This window comes from Nestor notabilis, unplaced genomic scaffold (genome assembly GCF_000696875.1).
Source record: "Nestor notabilis isolate BGI_N333 unplaced genomic scaffold, ASM69687v1 scaffold3259, whole genome shotgun sequence".
In the NCBI taxonomy this organism is placed as follows: Eukaryota; Metazoa; Chordata; class Aves; order Psittaciformes; family Psittacidae; genus Nestor; species Nestor notabilis.
In genome coordinates this window covers 39,973-63,799 of record NW_009943126.1, presented here as the reverse complement: position 1 = coordinate 63,799, position 23,827 = coordinate 39,973, and the positions used below count along the sequence as shown (strand labels likewise).

Below are 23,827 nucleotides of genomic sequence, written 5' to 3'. Positions count from 1 at the left end.
CTAAAATGGGTATGTTTGAGCTGGCCAAGCTTTTTCCAGGAGTAATTCACAGTATGTTGCAGGAAAGTCTTGACTGCAGTCAAGCAAGCCTCAAATATCCTTCCCTCTCCTAGGTTATTAAAAAATGAATCAAATTGACTGAATAAGGGGGAAAAAACCTTACAGTCACATCTTTCAGTGCCTGCAGTTCTGAATTTTTTTTTGTTAATTTGTACTGTAACGTAGACACTATCTGTCCAAGGCCATGCAAAGAGCAAAGGGCTAACTCCCAGAATGTCATATGCAATACATGTAAATAGGAGTGGTAAGACTGAGGTAGGCAAACATTAGGATTGTGCAAGACAGAGATAAGCAAGTAAATAACCTCTCCCCAAGACAAAGCACAAAATTACAGCTTTCATTAGAAATGTAGTCATTTTTTGATTGTTTGGTTGGGTTTTTTTCTCTTGGCAGGCTTGTCCTCATGGTAAAAATCCTGCAGGTTTCTGCCCTAGTTCCTCTCCACTATGCTGTGCTGGGAAGCCAGTGGTGTGATAAAGAGTTTTACTATGGACTGATCAAGTAAAGGCATTGGTAAGTAAAGACCTTTTGCTGCAATATTTAACCATACTGAGGCCATGCAACCCTTGCAGGTGCAGACATTCTGGTTAGAAAGTCTGGTTTGAGTCCATGAAACTGGATCAGAAATATCTACCAGGATTCAAGTTTTGTTTTACTAGTTCGCTAAATAACTTTCATTATTTTATTTTGGTGTATGCCATTGCCCCAGATTTTGATATGAGCCTAAAGAGGAAGCACAAAGTAGTATATAAAGAAGTGGTGCTTCTTACACTCTGGTTTTTACCCTAATGATAATGTTCTCACAGTAACATGCTAGTGATTATACTTCATATTGTACTTTATCAGATGAAACATGACACGAAGCTGCTTTCTGTGGGTAATCTTTGCTGAAGCTTAAAATAAAGCGAAGTAATTGAGATGAGTAGCAAAATTCATGCTGGATTTTTTTTTCTCACTTTATCCCAATCTGTCAACCAAATGGTGCTTTTTTTCATTTTGACTGGTAAAACTGGTAGAAAATAAAGGAAATTGACACGACTTAGTACGTGACTTATTTACCTTAGTAAATAAGCGTACATGACTTATTTACCTTAAATACTTGACTTTTTTACTGTAAGTAAATAGTACATGACTTATTTACCTTAAAATTTTGTCAGCTCATCTGTGTGGTCATTTCATTTTGGTTTTTTGAGCTAAACACAGAATACATGAGACATGATTGCCTCAAATTTGACCCTCGTATTAAAAATCAAGGACAATTACTGTGGTGCAAATTGTCAGAATGTTATGTAGAACTTTACCTCACGACATTACTGCCTGTTACTGTTGTTCTGCTCAGAGAGGGCAGCAAAGTATTGCAAACCTAAGATCCAAGAGGACTTTGGCTCTGAAGTGTAATACTGAGGAAGTAATGTATTTTATTAATATACAAGATCTGAAAGGAGAAATTAGGAGGCAAGCAGATCATTTCTATTTAAATGCACTTAAGCTTTTTGTCCTTTAAGCTACATTTATTTGCTCTAAGTTTAGACATGCAGCAATCCTAATAGCTGTGGAAAGAAGAGCCCCAGCAGAAACACAATAGCTGGAGAGTTCAGGATTCATCCCAAACTGGAATACCATATGACTCATTTGGCATGAAGAGAAATTCTTTAAATTTAGACATACAGTGAATAAAACATTGAAATGGATTTGCAGCACAGGGAGATTGATGGCTGTGCTATATTAGGTATTTTCATTACACCTTAAGATTTTCAGATTCTTATCAGCTTGGTTGTTTCTTTTCTGGTTTCCATACATAAAGATTACAATCAGAGGATAGATGAAATGGTTCAGACACTATATCTTGGTATTGGTCTTTTCCTGAAGATGGGAGTCTATTTATTTCCTAGGCAATGTAGGCAACTCTTTCCTAGGCAACCCTTTAAAATTATATAAACAGATAAATTTACTAAATTACTCTGCTTGATTTGTCACAGATCTGTGAACTTAGCAATTACACTTCTGCTTTTCAGTGCCTTGGTATTTTGGCTTTCACTGCTGGTGGTAGCAAGTTCAGTTAACACAGGTAAACCTGCAGTGCTCCTGCAGCCAATGGCTTACCAGGCTGAAGAGATGGTCCCAAAGCTGACAAAGGAGAACCAGGTACAGAGCTATGACTATTTAGCAATATTGTATTTTCAACACTCGTCATCCCTTTAGTCTTGTTTCATGCTTCCTTCATTGTTTCATTTTGTCTTTCTTCTCTCCTTTTCTTCTGCCCCCTTAACCTTTTGTAGGCTCTGTACAATTTCAGGGAGCTGAAAATGCTTTCTGCATTTATAATGCTACTCCAGATACTTGGCTTTTAATTAATAAATAAACAAACAAACAAATAAATAAATAAAAAGATACATAATGAGATTTTAACCCGATTGTACCATTTATCTTCTAAATCACTTACAGAGTTTCCTACAATACCCTCTTAAATGATTAATGCTTTTTCTTTCCAGGGGCCAGCTCTCAAAACCAGAACTCATGCTTGTGAGAATTGTCTACAAATCCGATGGTCATAACTTGATTGCTTCGTATTTACCAAGTCCCAACAACAGAATTCCCCCAAGGCATGATTTGTCATTTAGGTAACATTTTTCATGCACTGCTGCAAACAGCAAATAGATCAGCAAATGTCATGTGGTAGAACCAAAGTCACCTGCTCTCCCAAGTTGCCAAATAAGTTTCTGTCCAAACAATTAATAAGCACATATGGAATTGTATACTTTCTTACTGTATCCTGTCTGTGATGTTATGTATATACCACCACACATCTTGGAATTACATAACTGCTTTTCAACCTCCAAGCAAACTCCCATCCTTATCAATACCACTTGATATGAACTATGACATAAAATTTTTCAGTGGCATATATTAATATTCTGTATAGACATTTTCTGGTCCACATACCCTCAGTATGCATTATGCAATTTCACACTTGAAATAAGTAAAACAAGCACTATCTCTTCCAACAAACTGCTTCAGAGGTATCCTTAATCTTATATTTAGCTCATTTTCTAGCTCATATACTGTGATGTGTGACTGGATTACAGCTGAAGTATATTAGCTTTCTGTTTTTAGAGCATGTGTACCTCTGAAATAACATGAGATGGCATTTATTTCATTGGATTTTCAGTGCCATAAGTAGGTGTAGTAAAGAATTTTTCATCAAAGTAATGCATTTCCTAGCAACTGAAGCTTTCCATAGAAACAATACAGTTTTCCTGAGATAGATATATTTATTTTCTTTTTGTGTGTGGTGGGGGGGGGGGGGGGGGCGCGCGGTGGAGGGAGAAAGAGTCCGTGTTTGGTACTCTCTCTAAGTACTAAGAAAACATAGTGGAAGAAAAGCTTATAAAACATTTTAAAAATTTTATTTTACATTGAACTTTAGAAGAAGAATTGAGAGGTCTGCAGGTTTTTCCTGGAAAAAGTCGGAACTCCAGGAATAAAAGATTTAGGACCACAAGGAGAGAAAGTGCAAAAAGGAGAACATGCAAGTAAGAAATAAATTTCTCATGTTTCTATAAACTGGGTTTCAAACTTTCTGTATATCTTTAAAAAAAAAAAAGTGTTAATTTCCCATATTCTTGTAATGTCATTTGAGGAAAAGTGTAATTTCCAGAAGTGTGAGGAGCAGACCGATAACCCATCTGTTACATAGGAGATGAATTGACCAACATAACCGGGGGGGAAAGGTGTCTGGAATGAGTCACTAGTTTATTGTTGTCTGTGAGTGAAATAACAAACACTCTATTTCATGTTACAAAGAGCATTTTTTTCTTTCATTCTTTGCCTGTTCATGTGTTTTTTACTTCAATTTTGATTCATTTAAAAATGTTTACATGTGTGTTTTGCCTTTGAGAACTGGGAGTTTGCTCTTTAACAGAAGATGACTTTGGCAGAATTCAAAGCCCACCCAATCATCCCAGTCAGGAAGTCTCTCCAAGTGGGATGAATTCCCATGGAACAAATCTGCAATGTAGCCTGCGGTTTCTGCTCTGGAAATCAAATAGCTCTCACATGGCACCAGGTCACAGGAGAGCTAAGCATCTTAGAGACCACTGTTGTGTAGTATAAATTACTAAATAACAGCCTTAACTCCGAGTTGTAGTAACCGATGACCTGCAGAGACAACCAGGATCAGCTACTGTTCTCTGGGTGCTTGTGCTTTAAGTATTGCATTACATTTCTCTTACTGCCTCAGTTCTAGATAATTTTCTATCAGTAGACATGGATTGGGATGCTGTCTGTTTGAGCCTGGCTGCAAGTAATTTCTCAAGAAATACCATGTGAAAACTTTCAAAGAATATATCTGTGCACTGCTAGCCCTGGTACAAATGCTGGATTAGGAAAAGCACAATTTCCATCATTGCTTTTAAATTAACAGGAGAAAATTACACAGGTTGCAGTTTACCACACCATGAGCATCAGTAGAATAGCTCATATCATCGTATAGCTCTGCACCTTCCAAGGGGTGTATTCCCTGCAGAAAGCACAACTTTGAAAGCATAGTTGTGTGTAAAGCCTGAAAGTTAACCTGAAATTGGGGCAATAAATTGAAGAGCACAGAGAGGCTGAACAGCTGGTAGCAGTGATCACTTCAGCCATCTCAGTTCTCTTCTATGATTTTAATTGATCTGGCAAGCTATTTTGTCATGGTTGCAATTTGAGTGTGAATTGCTTCAGATCCTGATTCAAGAGCTGCAATACTATATGAATTGGAAATGAAAAACCTTAGAACAAGACCTGTGATCCAGTTTCTTGTGAAATCCCAGTTTTCTTAAATTGTGGGCTTGGTATTTCCACGTGTCTACTTTGTTTGATCTCTGTTGGATTCTCCCTGCCACTTCAACAAATAGTCTGCTTATAGCTGGTATTAGCTACTTCTGAAGTACAATTGCGATAAGGATAAATAGCTATAACATGATCAATTTTTTGTATAATACAGCTATGTTCACTTTTGTTTCTAGGTTTGATTTTAAAGAATATCAAGAGTATTGATTAAAAAAAAAAAATGTCTTAACTGGAAAAGAAGATACTTTTGTAAATGGAAAATCCTGTTGTACGAAAGCTGGAAATGCACTTGCCTCTCCTAGGAACAACACTAAAAACATAGCTTTAAAACACTTAATGACACCTTGGAAGCAGGCTTATATGCTCTGACGAACAGACTGAAGGCAGATTTCTGTATCTGAATGGAAGGGCTGTAACTTACAGAAACTGGAATGTTGAAGAACCGGATAATCTAAAAAATGAAGACTGTGCAGTAATACAGGACTCTAGAAAATGGAATAACATTAATTGTTCAAATTCACGTGCCTTAACTATTTGTGAATTCTCAAGCTGGTGCATCTAAGAAAACCCAAAGTTTTTGCTCTCAGTTACGTGGCTGATACAGAGGTTTGTTCCTATAAAAGTGGCCTGGACTAGACAGAATTGGAGTATATTTAAAATTGCTTTCTCTTTGACATTCAGCTTTGAATCTCCTAATTAAAAAGGAATTTAATTTGTTCAATCATTATTAATTATATTTAATCTCACTGGTAGTAAGGCTAATAAACTATGGCATGCTTAGCAGGCTGCTTGTACCTTCTTATGAGTTCCTCATAAATTCAACATGGGGGAAGCAGCTTTTAATAATCTTGAAACTAATTAAAATCTTTTATACATTCTGTTTTTGAGCTGAGCTGTAAACTTGGAGAGATCACTCTCCACATGTTGCTTCTGATATGTTCTTTTATCATGTAAATAATGGACAGTGCACACACCTATTTCAGTATTTGGTCATGGCTTCGCTCCTACTCTACTTTTACTGTAGTTCTAAAAATGACTAATAATGATCACTTGGAGTCGAGACCGATATTTGTCATCTGAGTACAGAGGTGCATTGTACACAAGTGATTACTAACATCCAAATAGTTTATTTTTTGAAGTTTCAGCTATTTTTGTGCTGTTTTTTGCAACATTCCTCTAACTACACAGAAGAATAAGACAGTAAAATACCAGGCGCTTTTCTTTGTGTGCAATAGAACAATCACAAGAGAGCAAGATCTGTTCCGGTAATCTATAGTGGTCTTATGAATTACAGGAGGTATAGATCAAACTTCAAATGCAGAAGAAAACAGAAAATTTTTGCCTGAAATTAAACACATGAGCTTACCAGTGAAATGTACTCCAAGTGGAATTTAACAAACTCATGCAGAAAAACAGCAAAAGCCCTTATTTACGTGAATAGGTCCTTAATGTGAAAGAAGTGATACCATAGGTTTTAAATATTTTCCTTACGGGAGCTTCTTGCACCTCAAGCAAACTACAAAAAGGTGAACTGCAGACTGGTTTAGCTAAGAATACCCCAACAACAATGTTGCTCAGTTACCAATACTGAAAATATGACAATTAAGAAAAATGTTTACACACAGGATTTAAGGTTTTAACCATCAAGAACAGAAGATTTTCAATTCCTCCTTCAGTGATTTTAAGACACGTAAGCTAAGTACCTCTGCGGAAAGAAGGACTGTGTCTACACTGGCAAGTTCCGTGCACCCATGGGAGCATAGAAATGTATCTGTACAGAGGAGCATTTGATGCCAGGCTCATCTGGTTTATAAATTCTTTTATAATATGAAAATATGTTATTTTCATATTGCATACCTATCTTTGTAAGTAACGACATTTCTCTGTACCAGGTTATACAGGTATAGCAAAAAAGCAATTACTCAGATTGGTGAAGGGTGTGAATTTTCTAGAGTATGATTTATCTGCTGATCTGCATTGTGTTCTCCCTGTCATTACTGGCAATGTGTCTTTGCAGTTCTCAGGTGAACTACATTCCTTTTAATTGGTGTCCTGCAGCCATGAACACTAAAACTTTTTACATTTTGCTTGGGAGTTTTTAATCAATATTTAGTGTACGAAAATGCAGGATATGGTGCAATATTTAAAAGATAGATTTGGGTTAATTTAGGACAAGAAAGAGACATTCTAGAGAGTAGGCACAGTCCTGTTGTGCTTCCAGGTTTAGGGGTCACTGGTAATTCAGGATCCAATGCATTTATATAGAATGCTTATGTAAGTGTACTTTGAGATAGTATCCAGAAAACACTGTTTTGCATGGAGCTGGACTAAAAGCAATGACATATTATGCCCTCAGTGCGTCAGCCAGAAGGTTACAATGACTAAACTGCTGATCTGAAAAAGTTGTAGTACTATTTTGCAGATGTGAAAGATTGTGTTCTTTCAACTGATTTTTTTTAATAAATGCTTATTCCCTAAATGCCATATCCATCACTCTCTAGAGTGTCCAGCTCTGAAATGTAGATTAGGTTAGTTTTTATGTGATTTTGCCCAGCAAATCTCCAATACAGTTAGAAATTTATGAAGCTTCTTGTAACCTTATGTTAAGACTGTGTTCAGAAGCATTCACTTCATTCAAATGGGATCTATACAAACTGCAAAACTATTTGCAAGTAAGTGCAAAAATAATCTTCTGCTAAATCACTGGAAGTTCACAAAAGCAGAATGGGAGAACATTCATATTGTGTGCTAGGTTTCATACGGTCTAAAGTTACCAGGCTGTATACACAAAAGGTGTATTTAGCCCCAGCAAGGATGGTATATATAGCACATCCAAGCTGCATTTCTTGAATCTGCCTAGTCAGTTCATCTTTGGGGTCCTTAAGCTCCCAGGCTTCAGTCCAGTATCAGTTCTTCTGTATCCAGTATTCCTCATCTTGTTGGTTTACCCTGGTGTAAACTATCTCAAGGTTTACATCTTGCAGGTTCCCCAAGCTGCTAGCTTCCCTTCCTTTCTAGAAACTCTGCTCTGTATTACACTGATGAAAATCCATCTCTGGTGGAGTTGTCCTAGAAATGCAGCTGTGTAAGCAAAAGTGTAGCTCTATTAATCTGGTCTTAAACAGTAAAATGTCCTAAACTGTTGCTCAGAGGAGCAGAATAGCAGTGCTGAAATCTGTGAGATTTGGCAGGCCACTGCATGAAAGCAGGCTGATATTCTGACTAGACAAAAGTCCACAGAGCAGGAACAAGACATGGAAATAGAAAATGAGCTTTTAATAAGTTATATTACTTGAAACTTTAAAACTCAGGAAACCACTAAGTTCTGACCTTTCTCACCATGTATGTTAGGGACATCTTTCTTTATGGACATCTTTATTCAGTAGGTAGTGAAAAGAGAGGAAGAATTTGAAATTGTGTTCTATTATCTTCCAAGAGGCTTAAATCAGCATCCCTGGTGACCACTTAATTTTGCATTAATTATAAACTAATCTGTATATGCTACTATACCCCTGATTAAAACCGTCTCATTTGGTGCTAATATGACCTCCACAGAGCTCCTGAGTAATTCAGGATGAGAGCAACATTCGTTAATCAGCTGCTGGGTTTATCTTTCTAAAACACAATTTCAGGCTAAGTACAGGCTTAGGAAGAGCTACCATGTCACACGTGAAAAAAAATACAATCTCTGAAAAGCTCTTTTCCTTCTCTTTACTTTTCAAGTGGCAATTTTCAGTGGGAACTACAAGGTGGAAACAGGAAGCTATTTCAATCAGTAGCAACTTATACTTACTGCTTTATTTTTTAATTACAACACATAAATATGGGGGAAGGGGTGGTTAACATGCTCAGAGCAGAGGAGAAATGTGCCCTTACCTCTGGCTTGTTTCCTGTTGTGAAGTCATCACTCTCTTGTGTGAAATACGCAGAGGATGGCTGTCACACAGGGAAGTCTGTGGCTTTAGCACTACCTAAGTGTCTCTACCCTTTGGCCTAGCACCTGGAGACATGAGTAAAGAAAAAGAATTCCTGGACTGCCATTTGAACAAAAATGCCCAGGAAAAGAAATAATGCAGGAGAGCCTGGAAATCTAGGTGCAGTCAAATAATTTTATTTTTAAGGTGTCTGCCAAACCTCTCAGTACTAGCAGCATGACTGGATCCTCTGTGTTATCTCTAGGGAATTAATTTATCCTGAGGCACCTACAGTTAACATCTTTTTATGATCTGTGACCCTAGTGATATTTCAGACATCAATAGCTTGAGCCATTTAGATGAGTGTTTCAGAGTAGCTGGTCGTGAGAGCTTTTTCCTGGCTGTCTGTGTGCTCTGGTTTGTTTATGTCTTCAACTAGCAGCACTGTTTGTCCCATGGAGCTGAGCTTGTGTGTTAATCCTGCAAGAAGCTTCTGGAAACTTTGCAGGGGGAGGAAGGCTCTATAGTGTTGAACTGGTTAGCATCCTTTTCCAGGTGTTTAAATACAGGTAGAACGTCAAGCAGCTGGACTAAGTATATGTAAAGTGAAAGCAGTAGTCAACCCACATTTAGGTGTCTGATTTCAGAGAGTCCAAGTGTGCTAGCACTGGGATTCGTGGAAACGGGCCTGCGTTAGCTCAGCAGTGCAGCAGTCTGAATTTCAGTGTTTCCTTGCAGCCTTAACAGAAAATATTACTACAGAGCCACAAAAAATGCATGAGTATGTACACTGTCTCACAACATTCAAAACTGTAAGGCTGCCCTCTGTTCCTGTGTTGCTTTGCCTTAGTTTGGTCTCTTATTTACCCTGTTGTTTGGATACTCACAGCAACTGTATCATGACAAGTCCCGGTTGTTTACATCCCTAACTGTCCTACTCCATCTACACAGCTTGTACTTGAACACATTTCAGAGGTGCAAGGCAGCAAGAAGGGCAGGAGGGATTAAATCATCTGTGCTGCCCTGTTGCAGCTTTCCCCCTCAGGCTTTCTGTGCTCTCCTGGGAGAGCTCTGGACAGCATCTCTTCTCCTTTCTGCCATCTGTACAGTTGGGCTACAGCTCTTGGTCACCTTTGTTCTGTGCTTGAGATACATACAGAAAAAGGCTCTGGTGCTCCCCCACTGCCCCATGAATTATTCCCAAGCATATTTTTCAATCAAGCTTTTGTTTTGATACAACGAGTGCAGGTAAACTACTGCAAGCTGTTTTAACCAAGCATCATACTTCACCAAATTTAGTTGGAAATCCTGAAACCTCTTAAGCAATATCATAATGAATACATTGGTTACTCTCTCGGTTATCTCTTACCTTGCACTTTATGGATTCAATGACACCTGTGCAAAGATGTCCCGTGCAGAAGTGGTTTGATCAATGCTACTTTGCTTACAGATTACAACCTTTTAACCCCCTCCATTCCTTTATGCCCTTTCCACCCTGCTTAAGCAGCTGCATGCATTCAGAGAAGCAATATGAAGAGGGATAACAAGAGGAAAAGAAAAAGGCAAGAGGAAGTGATGCATTTTTAAAAATCTTTTTACCTCTTTACCTTTTATTATAGAGAGCTACAGCTAAACTGGAAAAAAAGGGGTTCTTAATGGTACTTCCTAAGCCTGCTAAGTAGATGTTTTATTTGTGCATCAAAAAGTAGTAGAACAAATATAATCTTGAAGCCTGAGATTGCCCTCTAGGTGCTGTTATTTTCTAGTACCTGGTATTTAGCTTAAAGCTGCAATTGCCAGCATCTGGAGAGTCTCAGCTTTCATTTTCAAGATTAAAGTGAATTTCTAGCTTTCATAACAAATGGTGAAAAAAAGCTTAAAAGCCTTTCAATTGGAAAGTTCTACAAACAAAGTGAAAATGTTTGTTTCCCTTTAATCTCATGTTTTAAAGTCTATCTTAAAGCAGAATACTTCAAGTATATTTAAGAAATGGGGATTAAGTGTTGTGAACAGTATGTCAGGACTCTCTATGGCAAGAAAAGCTGCAAGCTCATCGCACAATAGTGGTTATAAAAGCTCTTTATGAAATGTTTCAAATGTTGTCCACAACACTTAAGTGTATTATAAATCACTTCACTGAAAATTGTATATTACACTCTGTCTCAAGTTACTGGGAGGTCTCGAGTGGCTTTGAATGCTGCAGTCCTCAAGTTTATCTTTGTCAAATGCTCTCAGAATAGTTCAGAATCTGGCTTTATTCTGGCAAATGTTTTGAGTTGTTGGAAAGTAATATAGTTTACATCATTTATCTTTGTTACAGTGGCACCATATGTTACTCTGGAAAGGTAAAAGAACATGAAAGATGAGAGTTATTAGACAGTTGAGCCCCATGTGTGTGGAAGCATAGCTGGGAAAATAGATGCTAGAGAAATGGACTGTATGTTTTGCATGGTAACCCCGGTACTGAACAGTCAGGAGCACGGTTGTTCCCTCCAAGTTTTGAAACCTAAATTTTAGAAGTTAATACTGACTTAAACAATACTTAAAAATCCAAGATAACAGTGGAAATGGACTGACCTTGTGAAAGAGGCACTCTGTGTACCCAGCAGGCTGGGCTCTGCACAGGCCTAAATACACATCTGAAAAGGCACAGTTACAAAAAACCTTGGCTACACTTATTTTCTGGCTGCAATCCCTGAGACAGCTGGCTAAAACAGACAAGCAATGAGACTACTTTAAAACTAAGCACATATGAAGTCGTCTTGTGTAGATTCCCACTCCTGACAAACAAGCGTATTCCTGCCTGCCAGCTGCTGATGTTTGCAGGCGTGTCTGTTGCAGTCCATTCCCTCACAAACTAGACACTGTAAGATGCCACAGACAGCTTTTATACAGGGAATGCTACAACCTGCTTCCCTCTCATGAACATAGACCAGAGTATTCAGAGAACAGGCAAATACATGATCGGTGATAGACATGAGAAACCACCCTGGGTTTCAGGAGATGGGAGGAAGATAGGTGTTATGTTTTAAACCCAGTTGCATATTCCTACCTTATTATGTAGTGTTCCCTGAATCATTCCATTACGTACAAAAATATTCTTTACTGGTTAAGAGGTAAAAAAATCAGGAACTCACCTGTTCTGTTCCATGTGGATATTTTACTGAAATCTTCAAATGACTGATGAAAAAAATCCCAATGCTTTTTAAAATATCATAGACTCAGCTGCTTGAATTTCAGTTACATTGCAGCAACCTGAATGAATATATATATAGTTAGTCGCGCTGATCTTTCCAGTTCTGGATATCAGCTTTCACACTTTATAATCAGAACAAAAGACTCGCTATAGCTGAGGAGACTTTAATAATATCAAGGTGCAATAGGAGTATAGTTTTAGCAACAATAATCTAAGGATATAAACACGTCAAATGTTTGCAAGCAGAGTTTATACGTTTTATTATGACATCAGACATAGGCCTTAAGCTTCTATTTTGCATGTGAAGAATTTCTGTGCCATTTTTGCTATATCAAGATGTTGAAAACATGAGCCCTCATTCTTCAGTGAACATCTCAAAATACATGCTGAAGCAATGCAACAAGCATTGCAAATAATGCCAGTTTGGTATTAAATTGAGAATTCTCTCAATTTTAACTTGTTTCCTTACCCAGTTCCTAATTGTGAAGTAAACTTTTCTTCCAATTACATCCTCTGCTTTATTCTGCTAGTAGATGTTGGTAGTTTTGGTCAAATCTCAATTTATGGGAAAATACAAATGATTTCAACAAGCGGTGGTGGCTTTTTTTAAGAGTTTGGCTTGCAAAGTCTTTCAGAGAACTTTTAGCAAGGAAATTGCCTTGTAATTAAGGAGTAAAACTATAAGCATCTTTTAAAACATTAATAACCTTTTAGTCTAAATTTTTTTTAAATTTAATAATAAACAAAATTGCTGCAGAAAACTACAAAATAGCTGTCTTGAGTATCTGGGCTCCAGAATATTCTGTTCTGGAAGCCACCTACAGTCAGTAAATGCTCCAGGTGAAAGGAAAAGGGGTTTAAAAATATATGTATGTAGCTGAACTTTTCTTTCTCCTCTTCCCTTACAGGAATTTTCCAAGAATATCACTACACTGAAGCCTCTGCAATAACTGCACCTTATATAGTTTCGAGTCAGCTCGTGTGTCAACAAAAGGTAAGAAGATTAATCTGCTTTCTTGGGCACTTCAGTCTGTGTTCTTCCCTTGGCACCTCGGTGCTCTAGCTGCCCTGCCAGTGACCCCAGCATGGCTAGGCTCAAGCTTCCAGGGATTTACAGGCAGAAGCTCCAGTTTTGTTATGTGGGGCAACGTGCCTTTGTCACGTTATCCCGCTGCTGTAGGAAAAGCATGATGCAGCCACTGAGCACGGCAAGGGCTGGGGCCCCAAAGCAGGCTTGCTGCTGCTGCCTGATCCCCCTGGCCCTGGGAAGCAAGATCCTGCAGAGGTGAAGCACAAAACCACTGTTTGAACTGCCAGATGCAACTGTGCTTCACCAGCCCAGTCAGGTGCCCAGAAGCTCTGCTTTTCATGGAAACTGAAATAATGAAGTGCTTTAATATCTATCTGCTATGAAAGAGATACAAAGTGTTCCTTTATGCTTTTGCCCTAATTAGAATCTGTTCAGTAGATGCAAAGCAACTTCATTTCACTGTGACCATCAGACCTTAACAGCAGCTTGGTGAGTTTATTATTTTCATTTGTAACTCTGTATTTTCTGCCATGTGTTTTCAATAACAAGGTTTTTTCCCAAGTACTTTGAATTTCAATTGCAATGACAATGCTTTTGGATATATATGTTCGAACACTTACCAGCAAGACATTAGATGGGCCATTTCCCAGCAATAACAACGTAATAATAGCAGGATTTGTATGCTATCTGCAGGCTAGATTATCTTTATTTTAAATTGATAACAAGGGCCAGGTGGCTGTTTACAAGGGCAAGATATGAATTACAAGCATATGTTTCCAAGGCAGTGTTGGCCATAAATTGCTTCCTATTACCACTTTTGATACGAGGAAAGTGGGTACAGTTCATCTCCATGGGAATACATTATGGCAGGACATCTCTATGGTTACTCTTTGCACTGTTTCCAGTAAAAAAAGGCAATATTTGCTCCATCCTGACACTACTAATTAATATTGCAGTGGGTAATTTTGTTGTGTTGTTGACAAAGGATCAGTAATCGTCTCCCAAACTGTGGTGTAGTATTCCTGTAGAGGGCTATGTGCTTAGCATGGAAGATACAAGGAGGAATTATAAAGTTGGTAATGTGGCCTGTGGGATATAAAAGTGAATTGATGCTTTGGAAAAAGGAAAAAAATGAGCTTCCTCAATTATCCTAGGGACAGCATCTCTCTAAACTTTAGTTTCTCTAGCTGTGAAACAGGTAAGATACAGACCATTATTAGGTTGTGAAGTTAGAATGAGATCATTTCTAGGTTTCTGTTTGTTTCTAAAAAGACAAGCCAGAAGCTGCTGACCTTATGTTTAAAGTTTTACTAAATCTGGAGAAAGACTACAGGGAGGGAGAAGGGGAGAGTACTTGTCCTGCCTCAAGAAAGGAGGAATGCTGTGTATAAAAATCTGCCATGTTGTCTCAAAGCAGGAGCTGCTTGCTGCCTTTGTTTTAATGTGCTCTAGTTAATTTTGTCTCTTTTTTTAATGCATAGAAATAATGGTTCAGCCTAAATGACTTGTCTAGCAACTTGCCTACCATCTTCATATAATCCAAGAGGCTTACTTTGCTGATGTCCTGTAGTATGCTGAATATGAGTCTGTGGTTTACATCAGTTGCTTCAGGTATATGAGAAAGAAGAAATCTGAAAACAAAGAATAAGTAGTTCTGTTAAGATAGTTTTAAACTTTTGACAGGAGATAACCATGCCTTTTTATATAACAAAAGCTCAGAAAAACCTGGTCACCCTTTTCTTCATAGTATAGTTTGAATTTGCTTTTCCTAGAATGGAAAATAGATTGAAAGGGATCTGGATATTTTTTTTTAATTTAATTGCTTGAAGGCTTTTTTTCTTTTTTCTCTCAAGCTTAAATTTTCTGAACTTTGCAAGAACAATTCTATGCAGGGGCTCTTTGTTATAGTCTGCTGGAGCCACCTGTTTGAAGTCCACTACTCCAAGCTCTGTTCTTCATCTCTGCATCTCTGCTGTCCTCTCTATAGGAACCTCATCATCTATACTCAGCATTCCTTCTTCTCTTCCATTTCCCTGCTTACACTTAAGCCTAGAAATCTCTGCTCTGGGATCCATCACCAAAATAACAGTGTATTATTAAACTGATGATAGCATGTCACTGTGATACCATGTTTGTTCATAAATATGTCTCATCAGCAAATACCTTCTTCCTGTAAGATGCTTAACCACAAGTTAAAGTGGCATAAGTCTAGAGTACACACAGCAGTAATACAAATTTTAAGACTAACCCACAGAAGAACGTCTTCTTTCAGTATTAACAGCGTAGAAAGGTACCATACTCTATACATTTTTCATCCTATTCCCACATCAGTGCGCTTTCCAAAAATCTTATCAGTATTTCTTACTTTCCAGTGGTCTACCCATTTTAATTTGTCTCGATAAAATCAAACTGCAAGTGGGGAGGAGGCAGCACTTCTTACCTATTGGATTGTTTCATCACTTTTAATGGATGGCCTAAGTTTAGTTCCATATACTTCTGATGAGGACTTAAGCTGATGCCAGTGAATCTTGTTAAAACTGACTAGAGGCTCCTAAGTCTTGATTATTTTAAGATCTGTAGCAGCAGAGTAAATAGAGTATAGTGGAAATATTAGGTGAGTATAAAAAATTAATGTTGTTTTGAAGGTAAAGAAAGATGGAGAATTGACCACACCTGCTTACCACACAGAGCTGATATCAGGAAGTTGCAGCACAGTGACACATTTAAGATTAATATATTGCAGATTCCTAAAATAAACTAGTGTGGCTGTACAGTACAGCATTTGCGTGAGTGTACAGCACAGTTTTATGTGGATTGTGCTATGATAAGGTTGTTAGGAATCAACTCATTTCAAAACAATGTGCTGAGCAAAATGGGGAGTTCACCTTGTTTTCTGAAAATTAGAGGTTTGAAAGCTATATAAAATTGGTTGTGGTTTTGAAACCACTTTAGCAGTTATTAGTTTTGAAATTACTTTTTTTTTGAGGGTAGCATGCGTGGCTGCTGTATAAAGCAGCAGTTTTTCTGGGTACATGATATCTCTGAAAATCAGATTCTGGAGGTTTTTTCGAAGTTCTTTTTTCTAATAGCTGAGCAGGCCATACTGGGGTTTGGGTTTAAATAACTAGCATTAACAACACAGCATATTTAGTGCATTAGGGGACATCAGAAGGAATCTTATCTTACATCGTTCTACTTCATGACAGCAAGGATGTGGGGCCCAGTGAAACCACTAGAGTACCTTGGCTGTTTTTGTGGGTGTTGTTACCCAGCTAAAGATCTTCAGCTGTTACCACACAGGTTTAAGTGTAAATTTCAGAATACCAAGCCTCATAGCTATTCTACAGGGGTGCCAGGTTACAGAAAAAATATTTACTTTCTTCCTTATTCTAGTATATTTGTTTTCCCTAATTCTCTGCCGCTTAACTAAGAAAAGTAAATCTGATGACTAAGTAATTTCTCACATTGGATTATGTTTTAGGCTTCTTATCAGCTTCTATTGTATAAGTAAGTATAATCTGACTCATGGGAGAAGAACTGTTACCAAATGTATGTTTATTTGAAATTTTTGGTAAAAGGTAAAAATATATAAAGTTTTTCTACATCTTAAACCATTATTAGCAATGTTTTGCTCATACCACACTTTCCTGAATGGACAGAGATAGTGTGTAGCTGGTGGGGCTTTACTGGTGTCCCTGATTAATGTTTCCAATTTTAATTATTATTTTTTTAAATATAAACTGTGTTAGGTGGAAGAAATAGTACAGATCTGCAAATATTTATCATGTTGTTCATGTATTAAAGTTGCACATATATGTTTGGGGAGGATGCGTATGGGCAGTGATGCCACAGAACAGTATGAACCATTACAACTCCTGCAGAGTTGCTTAGAAACTGGATCTGTATGAGACTGTGTTCTGGCAAGATTCCCAAGAACTTGGACTCCTAATAATTTAAAATAGTGTTTCCCAATATCTGGATCCATTAAGTTACATCTTTTCATGCAACTGCAGGTATTTCTTAGAGCTGTAGGTACGCTGGAGGACTGCTGCCATTCAGAAACAGAATTACCCATGTCTTGATTGTGCTGAATTGCCTGGCATCTCTACTATTCCTAAACCACAACAGGATTCAGAAACAAGGTGTTTTACTGACTGTGTACTATCTAATCCACATCTTATATGCTTAGCACCAGTTCTTTTCATCTACCTACAGAAGGAAGCAGTTTCAGCTGGTGGGTTTAGAGGTTTCGTAAAATGAGGAACCTATGTTCGAAGATTTTCTGCATATCAGGTAGAGAAAGGACTTGAAAAGGACACTGCTTTTCTTTTTTTGCCTCTTTTTTTTTTTTTTTTTTTGAGAACCAACCATGCTGAGCACTTTTAACCGCAGGATGAGGCTCGCAGTTATGAATGGAAGTGGATTTAAGTGACCAAATATTTCTGAAGGGGATCCTAAACGTATCTTCTCCTTTGGTATTTCCTCCTAGCTGGGTCAGCCAGTTGACATTAAACATCGTTGTATTTGTTGAACAAGGAGCCCGAAGATGTTAACTTGCAGCTGTGAACACTGACGGGTAGAAAGAAAGATATTATAGTTAGGGATCATGAGAAAACTAGTTTTAGTAAAATGCAGATGAAAAGGAGAAATCCCTCTATCCTTAAGAGATAATAGTAAATTGGCAAAAGAGAAAAAAGCTGTGAAGCAGAAGTATTTCTACCTTACAGGTGAGGGGCTGATGTGTTGGTTTGCTGAGGTTCATAAAACAAACCTCAGCTAGGATCAAACGTAAATGCCCTTGCAGAAGAAGGCACTGGAACCAGAAGGAAGTTACTCACAAGATCCTAATTGTCATTGCTGGGAAACCAGAAGACCAAAGACTCTGGTTTGTTTTTTACTTGAAAATCTTTATACATGTATACAGATTTTTCTAGGATCTATCTCTGACCAAGCGAGGATTAGCTGTACTGTATGCAAAAGAGACAAAATGCTCACAGAAACATTGAGCATACAAAGAGCTAAAAAAGCATACAAAGATAAATACATCAGATAGATACAGAGATGGGAAGCAATGTTTAGAATTCTGATTGTCAGATCAGACTCTATCTGCAAGGTAAGCTGCTTCCCTAATTAACAAGAGCACTTTCCTTCTACAAAAGCCACTGGTGGTCACATGCCATTTTTTCATTCTTAAAACAAGAAAAAAAAATTGCTACAATATCACTTAGAATCACCAAAAGTTTCCTTAAATTTTTATAAATTTTGTATGTATGTGTCTACAAATCTGGAGTGATCTGTTAGTTCTAGACTGGTTTTTATCCAACTATGGCTTTCTATTCTTATACAAGTAAAAGAAATTTCTCAACCCTTAAAATTGTCCTCAATATTTGCATGATGAGTGTGTAAGCAAAACTAAAAAGGCTCATTCCTACCCTCATTATTCAGTCTCCACTTCAGCGATGTCATTAAACAAACAAATACTATATAAAGGGGACTTGTGTGAACTGCTCTTTCATTTCACTTTGAAGCAGAACGGTAAGTAAGTTGAATTTCCTTTTAATAAATCACAAGGAACTTCAGCTAGAAGGCAAACCTGTTCCTTTTCATTTCTGTGGTCGTATTTACATTTTAAAATTAAATTTTCTTTTACTAGTTTTGTTTTGGTTTTTTTTTTTACTTTGCCTATATTAGCAATTTTAATGGATGAGGAGATGCCTGAAGGACACCAGATTGTAATGACTGATGAAGGTCATTAAAACTGGATTAAAACTGAGAAGCTGCTTTTTCCATTTTGCTATGTAACTGATCAGGACTCTGACTCTGCACCATAATCCAATTATGAGCCAAATGTGGTAGTGCATTCAAATGTAATTCCCTGAATGATTAGCACCAGACAAAGAGTACCTGTTGTAATTACATTTCCTTATCTCAGGGAGGTACGTATTCCTAGCTACCTAAGGTAGGTTTCTGTTAGAGGTTTTAATGATCTGCTTTCTGAGTCATTGGCTATAGTTGTCAGAGATGTCTGCTAGCCTTCAGTATAGTAAAAGGTAAACAACTTGAGATGCTGAAGATTCAACACATGAAATTTAACAGTGCTTTTAATACAGCACATGTGTTCTCAGGTGGATTTGAAATTTCCACTTATTAAAGTGGAAATTCTTGACTATGAGGAATAGAGGCTGCTAATACTTAAACAGATTCTATACGAAGTGAAATACCAAAACTTGTGACAGAAGAGAATATTCATGTGTTCAAGGGTGTGTCCCACTGATTTGATTTTGATGAGACATTCCTCTAGAAATACAAGTAAACATTACCCTTAAAAATAGTTGGTATTGTTGCAGATTTAGAATAATTTCAAAAGCCTTTTATGACAGAGTCAGTCTGGAAGACATAAACAATATTTTGGGTTTTTAAAAGCTCAGTCCAATTTGAGCAACCTGGTCTAGTGGAAGGGATCCCTGCCTGTGGCAGGGGGTTTGGAACTGGATGGTCTTTAAAGGTCCCTTCGAACCCAAACCATTCTAAGATTCAATTATTTAACATTTGGTAATAATAATAAACTGATATTTCGATTCTGCTTGGCATATATGCTTCAAAACAAATACCATGTTTCATCTGATGAACTCAGGTGTTAATAATCTTGAAGCATGTAAGCCAACCAAGATTTTATACTCAGCTTCAAGTAGGGCTGGATTTAGAACATGCTCTATGTCAATTCTGATTTTTTTTTAAGGATGGAAGATTTGAAGAGAGTGTAGTACATGATCCTCTCTAATTCATGCTGAAAGAAAGGTGAAGTCGTGTATTAAATTATATTGTTTGAGAGTCAACCCATCAGGGTCATCTCATTAGCAATATCCATTCTGGCATCTTGAACCTTTCTTTCTCTCTCATTATTTTAACTGACTGAATGATGACAATAACTAGATAACTCCATGCTATAGTGTCTATCGGTTCAGGTTTTATAACCACACAGCGTAACCAGTGCTGCATACTAGCACTGGTATAGGAGCATTGTAAACCCATGATCTATATTATGAGTGCTTTATAGTCATCTCTTGGCACTGAGATTTTTAACGCTACTTGATGTTATATCTGAAAGGATAAAATAAGATTAGTAGGCTTGTTGTCAACCAGCAAAACTGCATTTTCTACAAGACTGACGTTTTCAAGCTTGTGGAATTTTGTTCAAAAAAGATACGAATGTCAATTGAGCTATAAAATTTTGCCCATGTGTAAAACACTATCACTGCTTATTTCAAAGAAATGTGCTCAAATAGCACTGTGCTTAAAGAGATTGTTAACTAGCTCTGAATGTAACTACCACTTTAACAGATTGTGCCTTTCAGGTTGGTAACATACGCATCCATGTTTCATTGAATTATTATATTCCTTACAAACAGCTAATGGCTTAAACATGATCAGTTACATCTGAGCACATCATTTCTCAAGGATTAATCCAACAGTCAGTGATGGTAGCAAAAAGGAAAATTTGTCTTCACTGCTCCCAAATGTGTAGCTGTCTTTCTGTAATGAGCAATGAGCATACCAATCTATCTGTATCAGCCTAGAAACAGTTTTGTGTATAAGCTATGCAATGGTAGCAAAATAAATCTGGGAAATCTCTTATACCTAAACTATGGATTTTATCTAAAATAAGGGGAAAAAAAAATTTTAAGAAGGGAGGGGGTGGGTGGATAGTATTCAATTCTATAAACAAATGCCTACAATTTCCTACAGAATCATCGCCTTACAAATTCATGGGTTTTCTTACAGCTGACCTGAGCAATCATGGTGTCTTACTCATCCTACGTGCTTATAGCAGCAGCTGCTTTGCTAGCGACTTGCTATGCACTGCCTAAATATCCAGCAATCCCTGGGCTGCCTGGTATCCCTCGGCTGTCCGGCAGAGATGATCTGAAAGGACAGACACGTCTATCAGGTAACATCCCTTTTTTGCAACAAAGCCTTGTCATGAAGGTTGCATGAATAAAAAGAGTTCACACACAAGGACATGTGCCTTTGAGGAAGCAGGTGTGTTAAGCAGAGAAGGGAAAACTGAACAGACGAAATAGTTTAATTTTGTTTTTCTAAAAGAGATGCCTTCTCTCTCCTCTGTTGAAATGAACAGGTTATCAACACAAACATATAACTATAGTACAAGTAAATATATATATACACACACACCTTTGTAGTGCTTTTCCATTGACTTTCCAAGCAATATGGCTTCTTTCACAGCAGAAGCTTTTTTCTTTTTTTTTTTTTTAATTATGAAGAAAATGTTATTACAGCATTTACAAGTGTAATTAAAAGGCTTCTGGCAAACGTAGTCTGGTAAGGAACACTTTGCACTGTGTAATTTTCTTTCCATGTAGAAATGTTTTCTCCAGATCCATTACCATGGCTAAAGCACTATCATCAAAGCTATTTACAGATGTAATACATTTCAGTTTGAGATTAAGTTCTGTTTCATCCTAAAGTTTCCAGAATATGCATCGATTAATTGGAAAGAAAAATATGTTTCTCTTTTGTTTCCAGGTTTCAGAGAAGCCTCTGGAAGCCTGGTGGGGCCTCCCAGAAAACAACTTACTTGTCCACAGGGTGAGAAAGAAGAAAAAGGGGATATTGGACCATCATGTGAAACAGGCTGATGTCCTAGTAATGTCCTGTCAATCAAATGGACTCTTTATTGGGTCAAATATGTTGGGTTTTTACTGACTGTGCAGTGAAGTAGGAGTTGCAACACTGCAACTCAGAGCGAGGGAGATGCAGCGTATTTTGTGCTTCTACACTGCCATTTGTTTGAGTTGTGAATAATGGGATTACAACCATGCAAGCATGCTGGTAACTTTATTCTATACATAAGACCTTTGTTACCCATAAAAATTTGATTGACAAAAAAAGTTATCTACCTTTACAGTAAGCACCCATCATTAGCAAGCAGTGCTGAATGGACTGTATTTCACACAATCTATACCCTCCTATACTAGTGTTTGTGGTTTCCATTGAGATAAGATCCCACTGTAAAAACACAAAGCATCCACCCAGCAGATTAAAAAGTGGTATGGTGTCACAGAAATTATTCCCTCCCCAAAATCTCCCTTGCGTCTATTCATTATTATTAGAATGAAACAAATTCTCTGTTTGACAAACGTAAGCCTTCAACCTAGAAAAATTTGTTTTCTTCTGTGTAGAGGGGAATTATCAATGCATTTCAATAGGTTGGACATTTTTGTTTACTCTAATATAGGTTAACAACAATGTAAAAAAGTACCCTGAAAAATATTTATTTTACACCAGATGATGTTAAAAAAAAAATACATTGTGTGCTAGTTAGTTTTGGAATGTTCCTAAGGAATTGTTCCTATTAGCAGTGCTTGATTGTATAATTTATTTTTTGTTTGTTGTAGGTCTACCCAATTCTCTGAACACTGAACTCCACAAAGTTTTAGTAAATTTGAAGCACCGACTTTCCAGACTTAAAGGCGGTAATTTTTCCCAATTTTACTTTTTCAGCTCATAATCAGTTTTAAGTGCAACAGGCCAAATTATAGAATCATGACTTGCAAGAAATTGCAATTGAAAATGGTACTACATCCCAAAACTCAATTTCCTCATCCAAAGCAGAGAAGATCAGAACTCATTTTCCATGGAGAAGCAGATTTCTCTCGCGAACGCTGATGTGCATTTATTCAAATTTGTTTTATAAAATAAAAATAATCTAAATGATGTTGCACTTTCCATATGGATTCATGGGAACTCCTCAGCCTTGTACCATGTTGGTCTGCTTCGCTAATCACTTTTAATTTTCTCTTCATCTCTTGATTACTCTTTCTTTGCTTTCTTGTCGATATGCAAAAGGAAGTTGAAAAAGCTAACTAGTTGGGGTTTTTTCTTTTGTGTTTTAGTGCTTGTTTTGAAGGAGAAAATAAGAGAAGTAGGAGAGAAAATACTTGCCAGCAATGGGGAAAAAGTTGATTTTGCATCTGCATTAGCATCCTGTGAAAACGCTAGAGGAACTCTTGCAACTCCCATGAATGAGGAAGAGAATAAAGCTATTATGGGTATTGTGAAAAAGTATAACCGATACGCTTACTTGGGCATTAGAGAGGGTGAGGATTCAGGTCAATTTAAGTATCTAAATGGCACGCCTGTAAATTATACCAAGTGGCACCAAAATGAGCCTAATGGCAAAAGGACAGAAAAATGTGTAGAGATGTACACAGATGGGAACTGGAATGACAAAAAATGCAACCTGAGTCGCCTCACAGTCTGTGAATTTTAAAGAATGACCTTTCAGCCACCTCAGAGAATCAAGACAACGAAATATCCTGTGTTTCAGGTTTACACAACTTCTGAAATTATTCTATGTCAGAAAATCTAAAATTACTCATGATAATTTTTATCCTTAAGAAAATGCCAAATGTGGTAGGTGATTAACATAATTAAAATGTGTCTAATCGGATGTGTTTACCTCTTTTATAGGGTTGGGAATAGCTCAGAATTCTTTTTTCATGACAAAATGAATCTGCACTGTGCCGTTGTGAAGATAAAATTAAGATTTCCAAGGCTTGCCTTGGGATATAGAAAAAGTCTGAAACTAAAATTGCCCATGACTTCACAGTGGAAGCATTTCCAAGTATTTAATAGTTTCTGCCTTAAGAGATGCACAGAGGTTTACTTCACTGGAGCAATTATAGTCTTAGGTTTTGTATGTCTCCTTGATTATAGGGCTTTTAACTGTGTCATACTGAAGCACACACTGATTCATTTAGCATCCATATTTAACTT

The 23,827-nt window shown here is 37.3% G+C and overlaps 2 protein-coding genes across 2 annotated transcripts; both read left to right on the top strand.

Moving 5' to 3' along the window:
- Positions 1-453: 453 nt before the first annotated feature.
- On the top strand, positions 454-5,452 carry LOC104411348 (mannose-binding protein C-like; the record flags this gene model as incomplete). The annotated part of the gene is given in 8 exon segments (XM_010021742.1): positions 454-561; positions 2,040-2,130; positions 2,133-2,205; positions 3,488-3,528; positions 3,530-3,593; positions 5,067-5,098; positions 5,101-5,252; positions 5,254-5,452. Coding segments are annotated over 8 exon segments (760 nt in total), but the record flags the coding sequence as incomplete, so codon positions are not given.
- A 15,375-nt stretch (positions 5,453-20,827) lies between these two features.
- Positions 20,828-23,321, top strand: LOC104411347 (pulmonary surfactant-associated protein A-like). The gene is made up of 4 exons (XM_010021741.1): positions 20,828-20,978; positions 21,575-21,637; positions 22,447-22,524; positions 22,945-23,321. The coding sequence occupies exons 1-4, from the start codon at positions 20,828-20,830 to the stop codon at positions 23,319-23,321; spliced, it is 669 nt and encodes a 222-aa protein (XP_010020043.1).
- Positions 23,322-23,827: the final 506 nt, after the last annotated feature.

Coding starts and splice junctions, on each gene's coding strand:
- LOC104411347 (XM_010021741.1), top strand. CDS start 20,828: ATGGTGTCTTACTCATCCTACGTGCTTATAGCAGCAGCTGCTTTGCTA. Junction 20,979..21,574: donor AGGACAGACACGTCTATCAG/GTAACATCCCTT, acceptor TTTTGTTTCCAG/GTTTCAGAGAAGCCTCTGGA. Junction 22,525..22,944: donor ACTTTCCAGACTTAAAGGCG/GTAATTTTTCCC, acceptor TTTGTGTTTTAG/TGCTTGTTTTGAAGGAGAAA.